The sequence below is a fragment of the Diadema antillarum genome, unplaced genomic scaffold (genome assembly GCF_040938485.1).
Source record: "Diadema antillarum isolate AM-2024a unplaced genomic scaffold, OU_Dant_1.0 seq00000356_RagTag, whole genome shotgun sequence".
NCBI lineage: Eukaryota > Metazoa > Echinodermata > Echinoidea > Diadematoida > Diadematidae > Diadema > Diadema antillarum.
This window is the reverse complement of record NW_027271362.1, coordinates 522,184-542,299: the sequence shown is the minus strand read 5'-3', so window position 1 is coordinate 542,299 and position 20,116 is coordinate 522,184. Positions and strand designations below refer to the sequence as shown.

At 38.1% G+C, this 20,116-nt stretch overlaps 1 protein-coding gene across 1 annotated transcript in view; it reads left to right on the top strand.

The window, feature by feature from the left end:
• Window positions 1-539: 539 nt before the first annotated feature.
• LOC139731069 (uncharacterized) overlaps window positions 540-20,116 on the top strand; it is a 71,275-nt gene continuing 51,698 nt past the window's right edge. The window contains 1 exon segment of the mRNA XM_071641948.1: window positions 540-630. Coding sequence (XP_071498049.1) covers window positions 540-630 — 91 coding nt within the window.

Here is a 20,116-nt window from a genome sequence, read left to right as displayed (position 1 = left end):
TTCTAGTTTCTTTTCTATATTTTTATGTTTATTTCTTACAATCAACAGAAAAGCATTAAACACAAATATTGACAATTCATGACTACTACATTAAGTTTTATCCGCCGGTGCAATACTATATGCGTAAAAAACAGAAACACCTAGTTAGAAGGCTTCCAACGAGGTCATAATGCATTACGTGATCAAGATCAAAAGAGCATAACCACTGTGGAATTTGACATAATACTTTACTTTACTCTCATATCATGTGCGTTCCGATCGCCGCCTTGAAGAAATTCAGCATTATGCTCTGCATTCCACTCCAAGACTCTATTTTGTTTATTTATTCATATCACTTTTAATGTTTCTCTGCTCTCGTTAAGCACTGTGTGCGGTATTCCGAAGCGACAACGTGTTGTTACTAGGCACAGGACTATACCGAGCCACCAGGCAAGATTTACAATGAGGAAAGACATTTAGATCCCTTTAGTTTATTACAAGACTTACGTATTCGTTCTGTCTCTACTTAGATAAAAAGATTTCGTTTAAAAAAATCAATGATGGTGTCCGAAGTTGTGGCGGTCGCAGACAAGCTCACAATTCCGATGCTGTTTTACATGCACGTCAAGACCGCAAGCCTGCCGAACCAGTGTAGGTTTCAGAAACCATTGTCTGCATTATCGTCTGTTTTAACCTTCTTCACTCTTCTACTTGTCCCCCTTTTTCCTCTTCAATTTTCTTTCTCCCTCTCTTTCTTTCTTTCTTTCTTTTTTCTTCTTCTTCTTTTCCTTTTCTTCTTCTTCTTCTTCTTCTTCTTCTTCTTCTTCTCCTTCTTCTTCTTCTTCTTACCTACTCATGGATGATTCTGAAAACAGGCTTTGGGCCTCTTTATTAAGATCAAGATTTGGCCCTTCTTGAAGTAAGCTGGGTCATGGCCAGGTGGAGTGGCGTCAAACTTAAACTTGATGGTTTCATCGTCCCGAAACTTATCTAAACCGATTTCGAAGCCATAGACACTTCTTCTTCTTCTTCTTCTTCTCCCTCCTCTTCTTCTGCTTGTCCTTCTTCTCATCTTCCATCTCCTCTATTTTATACGTTACTTCTTTCTTTTTTTTAAATCTTGTTTTCTCCACTTTCTTTGTGATAAGATATTTCTTTCTAAACATGTTCCGTTTTTTTTCTTCTGCCTGCTCTGAAGAAGTCGTTATGACTACCTCTATTCCTGCTTTTGTGCTGTATGAAATTTAAAGATTCGTCGGGGACAAATGTCACACGTAAATCCAAGCAATGTCTCATATTCACTCCTTCAGAATATGTATGAGATTCTCCTTAGTCATGGGTGAATGATATACTAGCAGTTACTCTCTCTAACATTAATGGTTTATAGGAATGTTAATTACGAACCTTATGTATAATGATCTGAGGTTTTAAGGTATTATTTACTATTTGCTGATGAAATGTGAGTTTCGTAGGGATAGAAATAACCCATGTAAAAATGTTAAGCAGTATAATCAAGTTATCTATTGTTAAATATACAAAATGTGAACAATAGTTGTAATACAACTGTTTCTACAATTAACCGGCAACAGCTATGGTTTATTGAGAAAAATGGTGATATCTCCTTACATTTCAGGCTTTATTGTAAAATCCTTATATGGTATACTAGGATGTTTTGTGATATAACTGACCTACACATAATTATGCATCAAATGTGATAACTCGAACATGTATTGAATCACTGCTCCCAGTGGTAAACAGTAGCTCTAAATGTGAAACTTTGTTCAATTTGAAAAAGACAAGAAGAAAATGTCGAAAACTACCATAGAAGATAGAGAAACTCAATGGAACAGCCATTCAATAAAACAGTACAGCCCATATAAAGGAACTTAACCGGAATGGCAGATAAAGAACTGTTTTAGGTCTCTTTATCCAAGTAAATCCAGGAAAGTAAGTAAAACTTTGTTAACTTGCACTGCAGCGTTCAAATCTAAAGAAAAGCATTCAAGCTTAGAATATATTTAACAGTCCGACAATGCACCAAAGGTAGACTGTAGAGAACAGGAAGAAGATATATGTAAAGTGCATTATGATGTCACTATATAAAGACGTCTATGACCAAAATCATTGTTTGAGTAAACCGGTCACTTAACTGTTTCTACAAAATATTATTGTCTAAGGAATATGAAGTTTAGGAGTATGTCAATCCAATCACGCAACAAATCATTATGTTGTTTTTTTTTGTCTGAAGCAATTTAACGGTTACACGTAACCTAATTGATTTATTTTCACTGTATTTTTACACTTGATCTAATACATCCGTCGCATGATATATATCATATAATGTCTATGCAAAACTTATAAATCATGGATGCAAGTTTTGCCCCAACAACTCATTTTCCCTCTTCTCACTTTGATTGCTGCATTTAACTCTTTGAACTCTTTATACAAGGTCACAGTCTATATCAAGTTAGGCATTATCTGAGGGATGAAACGAAGGTATCATTCAACTGTATGGAAAATGTTTACCATTAGGAGCAGTGATATATATATATATATATATATATATATGTATATATATATATATATATATATATATCTTTTAATGTTCGAGTTATCACAACTGGTGCATTATGTAAGTCCGTTCTATCACAAAACATCTCACCATATAAGAACTTCGCAATAAACAGAAACACATAAAGCTTAAAATATAAGGAGGTATCACTATTTCTTTTTAAATAAACCATAACTGTCGGTGGTACGGTTTCTTCTATGCAGAAACAAATGTATTAAAAATATAACGCACATACAGTAGCTCCGACGAATGCCAGACGTGAACAGAGAAAACAAATGTGTGCCGTGAGTATTGATTACACGATGACAGTGATTCGTGGGGTGGCTATGAATCGACCACATAAATAATTGATTATAGTGGCAGTTGTTAATGCCTCTATAAGAAAGAAAAGAGTATTTATATTGTAAGAACAAAGAAATAAACTAGAGAGGGGCCGTCAAAGGCGGCAGACCCACGCCTAAGTACAAAGTCGGGGTAAACATAATGTGCATTCGGTCATCTACCAGAATTCGGCCACTTAATTGCCAGTGTGCTTTATCACCAGCCAGTGAGTTCTACCAAAGATCGTACACTGAAGTGTACGATCTTTGGTTCTACAGTCACATCACACGCAAATCACATAATTACACATACGGTATTAACACTCATTCACGTACAGGAAAGTCCTTAAGTCTCCTCCAAAAATCCATCGAAAATCCCAAATTCCACCGTCAAAAGTGCAGAATCGGAACTTTTCCAAGCGCGCGCGAATTAAGTCCAGTTTTAAGAGTATTGTCTACGCGACGGGTCGCGGAAAAAGCGCTAAAAATCGAGAAATACGCCGTTTTCTTGCGGGATATTTTGATTATAGCAAGCCGAGAGTGTGTTGATATCAAAGGTCGTATGAGTGTACGATCTTTGATGGTATCCACAAAAGCAAAAAAGAAAAACAAAATTTACGTACCCCCTAGGCAATTACCCCTATGATTAGTGTCTACGGGAATTATTCAATGCAAGGGTTGAATGCAAATGTCTACTGCACCAGTACTCGGCCACCAACGAGCGCCGCAACGTCCCCGGTGCAATTTTGCACCAACAATGTAGAGCGCGATGCATTTTCAGCGGCCTTGCACACGCATTGACATTGAGCACGCATATCGTGCAGTGTGACTGCGACCGAGCAAAATGCTCCTCCAACGAAAAAAACAATCAATGTTAATTTGAAAAATCATCAAATATCAAAGGTCGTATGAGTGTACGATCTTTGATGGTATCCACAAAAAGCAAAAAAGAAAAACAAAATTTACGTACCCCCTAGGCAATTACCCCTATGATTAGTGTCTACGGGAATTATTCAATGCAAGGGTTGAATGCAAATGTCTACTGCACCAGTATTCGGCCACCAACGAGCGCCGCAACGTCCGCGGTGCAGCGCGATGCATTTTCAGCGGCCTTGCACACGCATTGACATTGAGCACGCATATCGTGCAGTGTGACTGCGACCGAGCAAAATGCTCCTCCAACGAAAAAAACAATCAATGTTAGTCTGAAAAATCATCAAAATACGGGCCAGTTTGTGATGACGGAGAACGAACTTTCATAAATCTAGAAGGACATAGTCCCTCAAATAGGCCTAAACGTAAATTTCGGAATTCTTACGAACATTTGAGCAGCGAAGTCGGATCGTTGGGGAGTTTATGTCTTCGTATGGTAGCGGAAAATCGCAAAGTGAGAAACGGGAAATTTTCGGAATGGTCACTATACCATGGGGTCAAAACTTCAAGGTCACACAGAATTTGCAAGGGTCAACCGATTATCACCAAAATCTAATCGATTCTTTCCTGTCATTATCCAAACATTCCCTGAACATTTCGTGCAAATCCGTTTACCCGTTCTCTTGTTATCTTGTACACAAACAAACAAACAAACAAACAAACAAAAAACAAAAAAACAAACAAACAAACAAACAAACAAACAAACAAACAAACAAACATACGGAACCCTTTACATAACCCCCTGCCGATTTTCATCGGCGTGGGTAAAGATGGCGAGGGCAATGATTGCGTCACCTTCATACCTCAACGTCCAGCCCCCTCTCCCTCCCGGACTATAAAATCAGATGGTTCGGCTTGACTAGGTGATTTCCATGCCTTCTCAAGCGTGTGTAATGTTACTATGTTGCCAGTCAATCTTCCCAAACACCTTTTAGAAAGTATTCTTGGCGCGGCTTTACATGGACTGTATCATGGATAGCGTAGTGGAAAGCTGCACATGTTCTAATACGAAACAGAAAGGGTATCCTAGCTGTATGTTTAAAAAAGATCTGGCGAATACCATGTGGAGTAGCATTTTCTGCTACTGCTTTCAACTCATAATGATTACTGTATCAGCTTCTAACCACATTCCTGTCGTGCTGGTATAGAGCCGAAAGTTTCATGTTGAATGGGCAATTTCCCTGTCTTTCAAAGTCGTTACTGTTGTCAATAGGCCATTGATCCTCCCCTGAACATCGAAGGGTATAATTATCTTTGCGTCAGAGCTACATAACATGTAACATTCGTGCACACAGGATTACGGTTAATGCGGTATGAAATGGGGCATACAATAAGCCAGTTCGGTGTTAGCTCATGGGCACACTGCTACGAATGACCTTTCTTTGTTTCGCTGTTGGTGAGGGGCATTTCACTCGGTTTCAGAGCAACATAATGCATAAGCTTTACGCAACAATTTATGGGATTCATCCATCCTTTTCAGACAATCCGTCAATTAACACTTGGGTAAGCATCCATTTCATAATTTCACATTAAATGCATTAACAATCTCTTTTGATCTTGCCATAGATATCCACTTTTACTCAGGTGGATGTGCTGGCAAGCAGCATTTACAAGGGTTACATGAATTATCATTACATCACAGTGTGCTTAACTCAGTGGATTTAAACACCACCTGGCCTGTTGGTACGAATTACTTGTGTTTTTTGTTTGTTTGTTTGTTTTTGTGTTTTTACTCATGGGCAAAGTGGAACTCCGAACTGGCTTATAGTCACTGCTCTGGACCGGTCGGAAAAGCCTCCCTCGCACTTTCTAGTTGTAATAGTGTACTGATCATTCCGTCTAATCGACTGTGAATATATCATCATGCAGCTTCTGCAAAATTGGGCAAATTTCTTTGCATTTAACTGCCTCTTCTCACCATCACATGATTTATCTTGCAATTACTGGTAAGTGTACTTTGACTTCTTGGGAAAAAAACAACACCAAACACAGAATGGAATGTATGAAAGAAAATCTAAAAGGGAAGTAACACAGATTGGCTCATATCAATTATGGTTGCATTTTATAATGGGTGTAAGATGCCAAAACATAAAGTAGATAAAAAGATGAGCAGAGGCAGACACAAAGTGTATGCAGGGGGGTATGTGTGTGCAAAGATGCGATATTGAAAGGAATGGGATATGAGAAAGAAGTTCTCATGCACACCCCCCCCCCCCCCCGCTAGTCACATGGTTTCCTACAATGATATGCAATTGAACCAGTGTTAAGCGTTGCGTAAAAAAAAAGTGACGTGATCCCTTTCAAGCGAGATAAAAGTCCGTAGAGTAGGTATAAGACTAGAGCATGGTAAGAGTAAGAAGGTACTAGGCGAACATCTTCTTTCTCCCCACCTCCACCCCCCTCTCTGTCCACCGATGTGAATCACCGGAGATGACGGTGTGTAGTGGCTCTTGACGTCACAAAGTCATGACTTGGGCCTTGGCGCACTGAAAGCGAAGTCCGTCTGAAAAGGGGGGCACGCTGCTAAGCACAAAGACAAATACATTGTGCCGTTCCCTCTTTACAATGTGAGGTTGTTCTTTTTTACAATCATATCCCTGTTGAATTGTCTTCTGTAAACTCCCTTAGCCACTCTCCCTAAAACCGCCGATGTAACGACAAAGGGCGATCGGGCATTGATGACGTTTGAATGTTGCAGTTGTGTGTCAAGAATTGGAGCCACAGACATGGCAATCATGCAAAGCTTTTGGGGACAACCCGATGGGGACCACTCCTTAATCCTTAAAAAAAAGAAAAAAGTACTTCCCATGATGATGAAAGGTGGAAAGGGGTATTGACACCCTTGGACCAGCTTTCATTTCGTTGATGTTTGCTTAGTTTCCTTGTACCCCATGAAGAAAAGTCGACTTTGATGAAGGTAAAGCGTACACTGTCCACTGTGCATGAGAGGGAAAGTTGAACGGTCAATTACTCGTAGTAGAACTGGTTTTCGGGTTGTATCAAAAATATCTAACTCTAGTCAAACTCATGCATCAATTTCATCCCTTGCAGTCGGGTACGAAGACAAGTGGGTGGTACAAAATTTCTGACGTAAATTTGTAATATTTCTCTGATATCTTCCCAGTTGCTTCATCTGAAGTTACCCGTCTCATTGTGTTGTACATGTCTGTTCAGGATTCTGAAATATAACTTGATGATATTCATCTGAAATTCGTGAGGTTTTCTGAACTGAGCCGACATATTATGGTATTCATCTAAAGAGAGAAGAAGCCCAATACGTTCGGTTTCGTTTGCACAGAATATTGATTCTGAGCACTTGTCTGAACAATATTATAATATGTATACAATTTATCTATGGATATCATTTCGAAAAATGCAATATACCTTGAAAAATGGAAAATGAGAAAAACAACAAACAAACAAATGAGCGAACAAATAGGCACAAACATGTTTTTTCCTCTCCAAACATTCTATCAAATGTACTGATTTCTAGATTTCACACCAAAGTTGGAACAGCCATTTTGTTCATGTTCATGTTCTCCGCTCTCGTACGCTGTGAACTATTTATCATATCCCTGTCACCGGCAACGCCATTTTCTCTGAAGTAAAATTATCCCTGCCCTTTTTGTTCCTTAACCCCAAATGATAGTCAGTAAAAGTTTGAAGGCGTTTATCAACAGTTTATTGAGAATGCCATCCCAAAGGGAAAAACAATAAAGAATTCTTGCCTGATCAACATACTCGAAGTCAAATAGTATTTGACTTCAATGTTTCGGTCATATTTTAACAATGCTATAAACATGATAAAGACACGGCTAGCACTGAGAATAAGACAAGATTACTGAGTCAGTAGATGGAGGGGGGGGGGGGGGGTGAGAGAAATATATAAAGAGGGAGAGAGAGATGGGAGAGAGAAAGAGAAAGAAAAAGAGGAAGAGATGACATACATTTTTGTATATTGTGCACTAAACTCCTTAACTACTTCGAAAACCCCTCTCCCTCGAGCTCGGTTTAGTGACGGTACAGTAATCTGAAAGTTGTTACGATGTGAAATGTTTTCCGCCATTCTTCGCGATTGGGAAGATCGTTGCCGTTTCAAAGAAGATTTAGGGAATGAAAAGGAAGACAAAAGAAAATAAAAAAAACAGCTAGGCTCTAGATCAGGTAATCTTCAGTGAAACCCTGTAATCTACCCTGTAATACCACGAGATGCAAGAGGGATAATAGTTTTGGTTGAGATGGGGGATTAAGCTTTTAACTCGCTAGGGAGATGATTAGAAATATTAAAGAGCATGAAATGTTATTGTAAGGGGAATTATTCAAAGTTTATTTCGTGAAAATCGGTAAAAAAATGGCTGAGATATCAAAAAACAAAGTAAAACAAAGTGGAGTAATTCCCTGTTACAGCTCTTATGCGAAACTATTATACTGGGATGAAGAAAGATTATGAAGTCGGTATTTTTGTTGCGTTTTCTTGTTTCTTTCCACTTCATTTTGGGGACGTCATATAGCCTAGATACTTGTCGAGTGAGAAAAAAATGACACGGAGTATATTAAAAAAGTACATCATGTTACTCCCGGACCAGATGCACCTAACTATACTACATGTACATGATGTATATCGTCTATCGTATTAGTTGGGAGGAAAGCTAGGGGAAGTACATGCCCACTTGTTGTGTGGGATTCAACATTGTTCAAGGCAGCTCGAAAACGTCTTGCGAACTTAAAGGGGGTGGCTAGTAACTGATCAGTGGGAATCAGTGGGAATGCTGGGGGATGATTGTTCCAATCCTTGTGGGATTCATTTAAGAGTACATTATATATCTATTGTTGTGTGAAAATGATTTGCTTCAGAACGGTCTCATTTTCAAGTAATATGCAGTTTAATGCCCCGTCACTGTACAGGCATGCTAACCTGGAAACATTAAACTGCATATAACTTATATGAGACCATTTTGAAGAAAATAATTTTCACACAACAATAGATATATAATGTACTCTTGAATGAATCCCACAAGGATTGGAACAATCATCCCCAATCATTCTCACTGATTCCCACTGATCAGTTACTATCCATCCCCTGGGATTGATCATAATCGCTTGATTCGCGTCAACACAGGCAAGAGAGACACTGGCAAAAAAAATGCATGCTGAACATTGCTGGGCTTGACACAGTATAACTGGCCAGACAGAAGGCCCCAAATGCGATCCCCGTCGGCAATTTACCATATGCAAATAACAACTCGACAAAAGTCAAAAATAAGTTAACAGCGCGCCCCGTCGCCAAATCGCGCGAAAGAGATCCCTACTCCAAATACACGCGCACTCCCAGCTTTTACGAAAGTGACGGCCAATACCTTGCCGGCATGTCTTCCTCTCACCGGTCTATTGTTCCGCTTGAGGAGGACAAAGGAAGGGCAAGAATAGCGGGGGGGGGGGGGGGGGAGAGAAAATGGTCTTGAAGCACACTTAAGAAGATGTTATACCGCATCACGCGATCAAGAACATTGACGTGGTTTAATACTGCTTAAGGTTTTTCTGATAATAGTCGATTGAGAATTAAACCTACACGCCAGGCTTCTTGAAGTGAGGCTAATTATGACACCGATGGCTTAACGTTAGCATCTAATTAATGTCTCATGAATAACCAGAAATGCCTTTTTTTTCACTATTCACTAATGTACAAGTAGGGTATCTGAAGGCGTCAGATATTGAAACGACACAGCATCTGAAAAAAAAAATCAAACGAAGTCCAATGTACATTCATGAATGATACATAGCAAGGCAGCCTCCACACATACACACTATCACATGGGAGTTTGAATACGAAGAAACTGCCGTTTTCTAGCACTAATGAAGAGTTTTCCCCCCTTTCGAGTTGAGTTCCTCTCGGTTGACATCACTACAGCCAAAACACTGTCGTGACAGTATTGTCCAAGACCCGTGTTTGGCCTAGATCTCGTTTCCCCTCACCGAGAGCGCCTTTTAGCTGGTGGTCCATACAACGACTGCTTTTACCTTGACAAGGACTGAGATATAGATAGAGAAAAGAGGGAGAGAGGGTTTGCTTTGCATTCTCTAGTCGCACATTGTTTATCCCGAACAAACATGAAGACTGAAAAACCACGTCGTTTAGGATTGTCGCTATATTCATGACAGACAGACGTAAATCGTCTGCGGGCCAGTGGGGCTGAATCTCAGCCCTGACGCAACCTCGTGGCGAACCGATGGCGAATATTTCGCATGTTTTTGCACCCCCTTGAATCTACCGTCATATTTCTATAACGACTGTATCATATCAAGACCTCTCTCTAAACCGTAATATTCCCCTTCATGTGAGTCATAATAGGTCGACGACAAAAGGCCCACTCCATTGGAATATCCATGAATGTCTAAGGTATAATGATGGAACATTCACGTGGCACAATCAAACGGAAACTCTGGAGAGTAACTGGAAATGTAGAATTGTCGTGTCTAACTTGAAAACATATACATGTAAGCGAACGCCCGTACACATACTAAATCCTTTAAGATCTACGTACGATAGGACCCAGAGAACTAGTTTCAATGATCGACATTTTCATTGCTGGATCTGTGAACGTTTACCTTGCTTTTTCTATAGTAGTCCCACGTCTATCGGTTAATTTGTCTTAAAGTTATGCCTCTTTTAAAAAAACTATGTGTTAATCTGTCATGTTATTGGGAGAGAATATAAATTTAGTAGACATTCTTAGTGGGGGAAGGGGGAGGAATGAAAAAAAGAGGAGAAGTGTGTGAAAAACAGAAGAAGGGAAAATTAGTGAGGAAACGGGAGGAGAGACAAGTTTTTGTTGGAAAGACAATAAACAGAATATGTTGACGTATAAACTAAAAAAGGAAATTGATAACAATAGAGGGTGAAAAAAGTGTAAAATAATTTTACGGTGTACATTGCAATCGTATTCTCGATCACATGCCAACCTTTTTACTTCAAGGGTCTCGATCTTTCATGTGTACAAACTAGAGCAAAACATCCATTTTAAGGTTAAGAGCACAGAAAGTGCAGACTACTAATCTGTAAAAGGGTGTCTCTGGTTGATAGTTTCTCGGTTGGAATGTCTCTCTAGAACCCCTCCCTCAAGATAGGCAGTTACATAAGTTTCGAATGGTTCCGAAAGATCGTTATTCCGAAATTCGTTAATCTGAAAATGAAATCTGGTTTGTTATTCCGAAGGTTCGTTCATCCGAACACGAAATAAAGTTCAATATTTCCGAAGGTTCAATTACTCCGAAAAAAATAAAACAAGGGTCGAAAATCCCAAGGTTTGTTAACATCCACCTTCTTTTCGATATCGAATTAACAAACCTTCGAAATAACGAGCCTTATTTTTGTGTTCTGAGTTGCGAACCCCCGGAATGACGAACCATTATTTCGTTTTCAGATTAAACAAACCCTCGTAATAACGAATATCACGTCGAACAAGAACGGGAGTGTCGGCATACTTTGGTTGAGACTAACTCTTCATCCCAGAACTTGGAGGACATCCCTCATTGGTCCTGCTCGATTTAGCCGCACTTGATATTACGCAATTCTGAGTTCCTGTCCTTATGTCCCCGTAAAGACGCCATTGCTGCCTCAACTACGGCTCAGTGATTTAATTGCTTTAAAAAGAAGACTGTCGCTCTTGAATGTGAAATTCATCAATACACGAGTCACTATATATACATATGTAATAAGCAATGTAATGATTTGAGACCCTGGGCAATTATGATTTGCATCATAACTTGTTTGATGGTAGAGTCGGCAAACTCAGCAACGAAATGTCTGACGAGACAATATCCCTACGGTGCAAAGTCTTAACAGATAAAAGGAGACATTGTCCGTTGAGGATTGCCGGTGGCAAAGTTCAAAGCATTTTAGGCTATATCAGTGTATTTCATGCAAATCATTTTCTATCTACATCCAATGACAGCTGCTACATTATTATTACTATTCCAAATTGCCTAGCTGTTACGAAGTTCCGGTATATAGATGAATCCGACTTCAGATCACTGTAACTTATGGTTGCCATAAGTGTGTGTGTGTGTGTGTGGGGGGGGGGGGGGGGCTTTTAAAGGGGATAGCTAGTTCCTAGTAACTGATCAGCGGGAAGTGGGAATGCTGAGGGATGATTGTTCCAATCCTTGTGGGATTCATTTAAGATAACATTATAAATCTATTGTTGTGTGAAAATTATTTCCTTCAGAATGGTCTAATACTCAAGTAATGTGCAGTTTAAAGGGATCGTATAGCTTTGGTTGAGACCTAATTTCAGGTTTCTAACATATTTTGGTGAGATAATGAGACACCTCTTATGGAATATGAAAGAGATTGTAATTCTTTTAGGAATTTAACATTTATTTGATGAAAATTGGTTTTGAAATGGCCGAGATATCCAAAAAAGAGTGATTCTAATAAAGTGTGGGACCCACACTTTATTACAATCGCTTTGTTTTACTTTGTTTTTGGATGTTTCAGTCATTCCAAACCCGATTTTTATCAAATAAACTTTGAATTCCTCTTAAATGGTATTCTCTTTACTATATCATAAGTGTTTTTTTATCAAATAAACTTTGAATTCCTCTTAAAATGGTATTCTCTTTACTATATCATAATTGTTTTCTTGGTATCTCGCAAAAAAGTTAAAAGCCCAATTCTCATCTCCACCAATACTGTACCCTCCCTTTAATAATTCCAGGTTACCATGCCTGTACAGTGACGGGACATTAAACTGCACATTACTTGAATATGAGACCATCCTGAAGCAAATGATTTCCACCCAACAATAGATGTAATAATGTACTCTTAAATGAATCCCACAAGAATTGGAACAATCAATGCCCAGCATTCCCACTGATTCCCACTGATCAGTTACTAGCCATCCCCTTTAAAGCAATGAGCCAGTTGCGTTGCTCTGTCGGTGCATAAATTGGCATTATGTTAGTTGTTATTGAAGTCCCGGTTAGAAATTACCATAAAAAGAGCACACCTACACAGAACAATATAGTCGTTGAGCCGAATCCCGTATCTATATTATACTGTCCTTCTCTTTTGTTGAAGCGATTTTGATAAAAAAACAAAACAAAAACAAAACAAAACAAAAACTAAAACTTGAGGAATGTCATCTTTTGAAAGCGAGGGACATTTTCCGGACTGCTTTAGTGATACAATATTTACTTCAATTGATTTTCTTCTTACGCTTGTTGTTTTCGTCCAATCTTTTATGTGGACAGACTATTGTTTTTCGGCCACATGCATGTCCCCGTGCTGATGAAGGTCATGTATTATTAATAAACAAAAGGATAAGATATTTTTACAACGTCAGATGACCTAGATAACTTAAAAATAATCCGTTCTCATCACGTGGCTTCCATGTGTTTTCAGGCGCTATGAGTAGCTGCCGGGCATTTTTGAACTACCACCCTTTGTGCCGGTTTTTGATAGGGTATATGGTAATATATACTTTTCCCGTTGTGTTCCACAAACACAGTAGCTTAGTCTTTCCATACAACAGTCTAAACTCTCCATCCACCTGTCCATATCTCTACATACACCCGGTTTAAAACTCCCCTTACGCCTGACCACAAACGCTTCTGAACATGCTAACACCACCGTCTGTAAAATCTTCATACACCAGTCTAAACACGCCTCATACTTGTTTAAAAAGTCTCTATACACCAGTCAAAAACTCACATACACCGGTGTAAAACTCTAAGCCCGTCCTAAAGTCTTCATAATTATCACACCAATTCAATCTATAATTCTTCATACACCAATCTGAAACTATTTGTGTTGTCAGCACAACGTAAAGAACCGTTCTTATGTGCCAAGCAATGTGGTTTATTATTACATGCATTTTTTTTTTTCAACGAAAGGAAATGAGCCCTCCCCCTACATACGTTTAATCCAACTCAACGGTTTCTAATACAGATCATAGGAGACATTGTTTGCGCCGGTGTGCGCCTCGTTTTCAAAATCTCAGAGAGTTTGTCGATCTTTTTTCTCTCCTCACCCGAGTAACTATACGTTATTGATAGCCTTGATGAAAGATTAAAGGATTAATTCAAAACCATAATGACGAAATTGATTCGACTAAATTCAAAGAAGCACTCTAATTGTTTGCGCTGCGCAATCAGAAAAATTGCTGAGGAAAGAATATGATATGATCATTGTGACAAATCTTGACAAGGAATGTCGCATGATGACTGCTGGATTAGTTAAAGTTTTTCGATCCTTGGTCTTCTTCAGCTTTGTTGTCCTTAGACAAACATGACATAATACAGAAATGAACATAAAATGACGTAGGACAACCAGATTACACATGAATATGTTTGACATTTTTTGCAAACATAATTCTATAATGGAAGAATAATTATGTAATGTCAAGTAGAAATATATGAAAACAAAATCATAGTTGAGTACATAGTTCCATGCAGATATGTATGCTACTTTTTTATTACAGGTTAATTCTTTGGGGTTTTTCTTATTTTTTTGGTTGCTAATATCATTTCTCTTACTGGGCCATCGCCTAGAAACTTTGGGAAGTGTGTGCAGATAGTCCATTCCTGATACTTTATATCAAGCAATCTTTACCGAGGAGAGTAAAACATGGTGAAATATTATGTGTGGACTATAGTATTGACAGAGTGCGGCATACGCTGTGCCAGTTATATTTAACACAAAACAAAGGTCCAGACGACAGCCTCACATATACGCCACGTGATATCCTAATGGAGACCATGCATTGGACGTTCCAGACAGGCAACTGTTTTGTTCTTTTAAAGTGAAGTACTGGATGCGTAGAAGGAAATAACCATGAGATCCAAAGCTTTAAAGGGGAATTGAGACCCCAAATTTTTTAGATACACGTGAATATAGAGTGAATGCAATGATTTCAGTAGAAGACATCAACGAAGTTTGAGAAAAATCGGACGATCCATTGAAATGCTATGAATATTCCAAGTTCCTGTGTAGCCATCGCCGGATGAGAAGACTACTGCATGCAGTTCGTGACGTCACGGATAGAAAAAAGATGTAGATAAGATATGATAAGAATTCACAAATTCCCTGCATTCCCTCTATTCAGCCGCAGTAACATCCACATCCACGTTAAACCCAACCATTCGAAATCCTTTACAGTTTTCCTTTAATGTTAAGTTACACTTTGTGGATGAAGCTCGCTGTACGCAGAGCAACAAAGCACTCACAACTATCCTAAACACGGCATCTAATAAACTAAAACAAAAGGGGAAAATCATTAGTAAAATAATTCTATTCGCTCTAGAACCCACTTCTGATATCAATAAATGTATAATGCATCATTACTGTTCTTCCAATTATTGTTCATCAATGTCTGTTCTTGTTTAAATATAAACGATGCACCGACAGGCAGAACTTGTTATAACGTTATGAAATGAATACGTGCAGTCACTCTAAATATGCTTATCCCCCAAATGTCAAGTTTATGAAGAGCCATGGAAAGGTGAGTTAAAAATCAGAACTTCACAAGCATAAGTGGAAACGATTTTAAAAGTTTGTTTCTGTAATCAAAAAATCATTTTATCTTTGTTAATTGCATTCATAATCAAGTTCAAGAGTAATTTGAATAAATTAACTGAAATCATTATCCATGTAAAAAGGTCAAAGTGAACTATAGCTGATTGAAGGTGGATTGACTCTATGGTAGCTCGATTATCACATACATCTGTAAATGCACACACACACACACACACACACACACACACATACTTTGGTGTAATCATCTAATGTATGTGAATTGAGCACACAGTCGGTCTCTTTGAGACTGATGAGTATGAAACAAAGCGAAAAAGTTTCAAAAGTTTCAAACTCAGATACTTAACTGCGGTGCATGAGGGGCGGGGTCACTCTTTCAATTCCTGATATCACCTATACGTGTATATTCATACATTATGTACATTGGTGCGATTCCTACTTTATTGATTTTGTAACCTTTTAATCTATCGTCTTACTAGCAGCATGCTTTTGATACTTTTGTCCTTTCAAAAAATGGAAATTCTCATCTAAAGGTCTTTGTTTGGAGTATAATGGCGCCTTCAAGTATGACATCAATAATAAGAGCGTGATATCTGATAAAATTCAACATGAGATATCATAGATAGGAGACGTGGATTTCACGTATCGTTATTTATTGTGTCCTCAAGAAATAAGCCTCTGGAAAAAGGATGAAATTAAAAGCATTCAAACCTGCAAGGTGAATTGCAAGTGATCGTGGATATACATAAAAGTGTTCAATTATTTTTATACATTAATTTTGAAAAAAAAAATGCATTGTGGGCAGCCACCGTGTAACCCGTCGTGAAAAAAAAAAATCAAAAGCTAGATAACTTCTATGAAAAGGATAAAAAGAGATAAAAACATGACGGGTGTTTAGAGATTTCGACTTGTGAAAAACATAGCAAATCCAAATGGTAAACATGGAAACAGCATTTACGACTTCCTTGCGCACCCGACAGACTCCAAGATCTACAGTTTATCTTGGTGATGTAACTACAAACTTTTCATTTTGTCCAGTCCTTTAAGAATGACGTGTATAATCTAAATACTTCGAATATTATGCAGATACGCAAGAATGTTGAAATATCAATGTATATATACATCATATGATATATCAGATATATATATATATATATATATATATATATATATATATATATATATGTACAAACATATCACAGACATGTTATTATGGTTGCGAAAAGACTAGGACATATTTTGTAAACGACAAATATGTGACATGGCTTAGGCAAATATTCTAATGTCATTCAAACTGCGGAAAATTAAACATTTCTAATTGCTGTCATCAAATACCACGATAATTATGTCGTGGTATTGCGTCAGAACTGTAAGGTGTATCTATCATTTGCGTTGCTATGTTCTATTTGTGTAGCTGTAGCACATATTGTGAATTGAGTCTGATTTTGAAAAGGTTTAAACAGACAAACGTGTACAGGAAAATATCAAGAGACCTGGTGAATATAGTTTTACTTTATTTCAAAGATACCAATACATAAAGACAAAATGTAAAGTTTCAATAAACTGGATTAATCAGAAATTTTAGAAAACATATACGGCTGTTTTGTTTCAGTTTAATACTTTTTTTTTTTACTTCAGATGGAGGACTTTTTGTTAATACTCTACTTATAAAATGGTTTATTAATAATTAAGTAAGAATAAGGTGTCGTCAACTTGATAGGTAAAATGGAACAGTCTGTACAATATGATAAGCAAATATTGCTTCATTCGCACGAGGCCACTGTTTGATGGACTCTTTAAGTATACTTCGTGCTTATAGATTACGAGCAGAGTATATAGCCCCCCTGTGAGAAGTAGAAAACCCGTGCACTCGATTGCAGTTTATGAGAACAAGATAATAATGGTCATCCACACACTATGATCAGGCGAACTTCTCGAATGGGACCAACGAGCAAAGGAAAGTGGCGGATAAATGCATTCCCCCCTAAAGGCCATTCAATGGAAGCTTGATAATGGGTGTGGTTCCCTGTTTACCTGCTGAGCCTATTTGCTCAAGCCCAAATAGCCTGTGTCCCAACGATAATGCAGATTCGCGCCGATGGCGGAAGGGTGGCCGATGGCACCTAAAGCCATCGGGGCGCCAGTACTTCTTCGTGTTCCAATGTGTTTCTTACCGTCTACATGACATTTTGTATTCTCCTTGGATGATCGTATTTTACGTTAATGTCTGTAAAGTGATACAACTATACAAATAGCAATAACACATACTAGTATTCCTCAGTTATCCCACTCGTCCTATCCAATATCGCACATGCAATAGGTGATTCGTCACAATCAATCGTTAAAGAAAGAGGCGTAATGGAAATTATGTCTCCATGACTATGCATTTTCGTTAGGAAAAGGATATTCGTCTACATAAGTGATTTTTATCTATTTTTGCTACTGTTGAAATAGTGACTAGTAAAGTCACATGAGATTAGGTAACTTGTCAACCTTTCCTACACCTGAAACCTAAGCATATAAATATATAAAATCCTCAAGAGGAACCCGACCCAAACCCAAAGAGCAATGTGGATCGAGTAAAAGCAGTAACATTGGTAGAACACATCAGTGAAAGTTTGAGGAAAATCGGACAATCGATGCAAAAGTTATGAATTTCTAAAGTTTTGGTGCTGGAACCGCTGGATGAGGAGACTACTAGAGGTTATGACGTATGAGTGGACAATAATATAAAGAAAATACAAAAGGAATTCCACAAAAATTCACTTTTCTAGCAAAATGAAAGAGTACTTGACTAGCCGCTCTTAGAAAGCAGGGGGAATGAAAGTGCTACCCCTAACATGTCACTATCAAGTTGATGGAATATGTAATTTTCATGAAAAATTAATTTTCATTGAATTCCCTTTATATTTTCTTTATATTGTAGTCCACTCATACGTCATAACCTCTAGTAGTCTCCTTACCCAGCAGTTCCAACACCAACACTTTAAAAATTCATAAATTTTGCATCGATTGCCCAATTTTCCTCAAACTTTCACTGATGTGTTCTCGTGATATTACTGCTTTCACTCAATCCACATTGCTCTTTGGGTTTACGTTCCCTTTAAGCGAAGAAAATCAAATTTTGTTCATCCGTCTAACATGCTTCACGTGTTCACCATCAATTTACTCACACGCAGCTTTTATGGATGTCTTTTTGAATTTGTCTACCTTCGTGCAGTTTTGCTATGACCATTTTTTTAAAAGTATTTGCGGCAAACGTTCCTTTCTGAAAATGTCGCATGCCATGTTTGTCTTTTTCTCGCCTTTGTTCAGTGCGCATCCATCGGAGGGATAATTCAGCACTGGACAAAATATGCTGACATAACCTAGTTTCTTCTTTGATGATAATCCCATGCATCAAAGAGCCTATTTACCTTTATCGTACGCTCGTATCTGCTCGAAATTACATCTTTTCAACCTTACGCCGTGCTACTAAATGTAATCATACCCCTTTCAAATAAGATGGAATGTGTTTTCTTGATCCTCAGGCGCATTTCATCACCTGATTTGCATATTACATAAGATGGAGTTTTGATGTATACTCCTGTGCGTCCCAATACACCATGAGCAGATGAGAAGATACTGTTCCTTAAATCTGATATGCGATATTATCAAATTATAACTTATGTCCGACTTGTCTTTTGATTTCTGAGTTGTTCTTGCATTTTGATGCAGCGGAATCCTCTTCCATTTATCTCTCTAGAACACATTTGTCATCAATCAATTATCACATTCATTAATGTTTTTAAACTGTCATTCCATATATCATGTGCGTTCTAACACACGGTGAGAAGATACTGTTCCTTCTGATGTGCGATATTATCAAATTATAACTTATGTTCGACTGGTCTTTTGATTTCTGAGTTGTTCTTGTTTTTTTGATGCGGCAGAATCCTCTTCCCTTCATCTCTCTAGAACACACTTGTCATCAATTAATTGTCTTATTCATTTATTTTCTTAAACTTTCATTCCATTCGTTATCCATCGCACAAATTTAATTATTCCAGACCGTGGTAATCTTTGGAACAATATTTTTTGAGATGATAAGAATGCAACAAATGAGATTACACCGTGTATTACGCACAAAACATTACTGAACTCTATCGACTAATCAATGTAACAGCATTATCTGTTCTGTAAGCGTACCTTCGTATACAATTCTGTTTAGGTTGTAGTTGTTTTTTGGTTTCCCCTTTTCTTAGAAATCAGAAATGAATATCAGGAAATGAAGCTGACGATTTTTTGTACATTTTTATTTTAAATGGTATGAACGTAATAAAATTAGGTGGTGAAGTCAAAAGTCCCAAATTGTGGAAGTGCCTTCCAAAAGAACACGAGTCGTGACGGATGTTGAGAAGCCTATAGAAGGACACGTTAAATCTTGCGAGTGATGAATCTGTTTTGTGAGAGAAGTCCTAGGCATGAAGATTTATTCCTTGTATCCTGGGATTTTCACAAGAGGATCTATCACCTTATGTAACGAGCCGTTCCTGAATTGTAACGGTCAGGGTTGTTAAAAAGGGAAAGAATGCCCACCAACAATGGCACCACAAAACTACTGGTTGACCACACCCTAAATCCATTGATTGCCTTCACCGGGTCATCAAGCGCACGATTGTTGGAGAGGAAAGGTTGAAGCGAAACGTATGAACAGATGGCTTATATCTCCAAACCGTATTTGGTCCTCGTTCGTGGGCGTTTAAGAACTTGACAGCCTACCTCGAGAAGGGCCACACC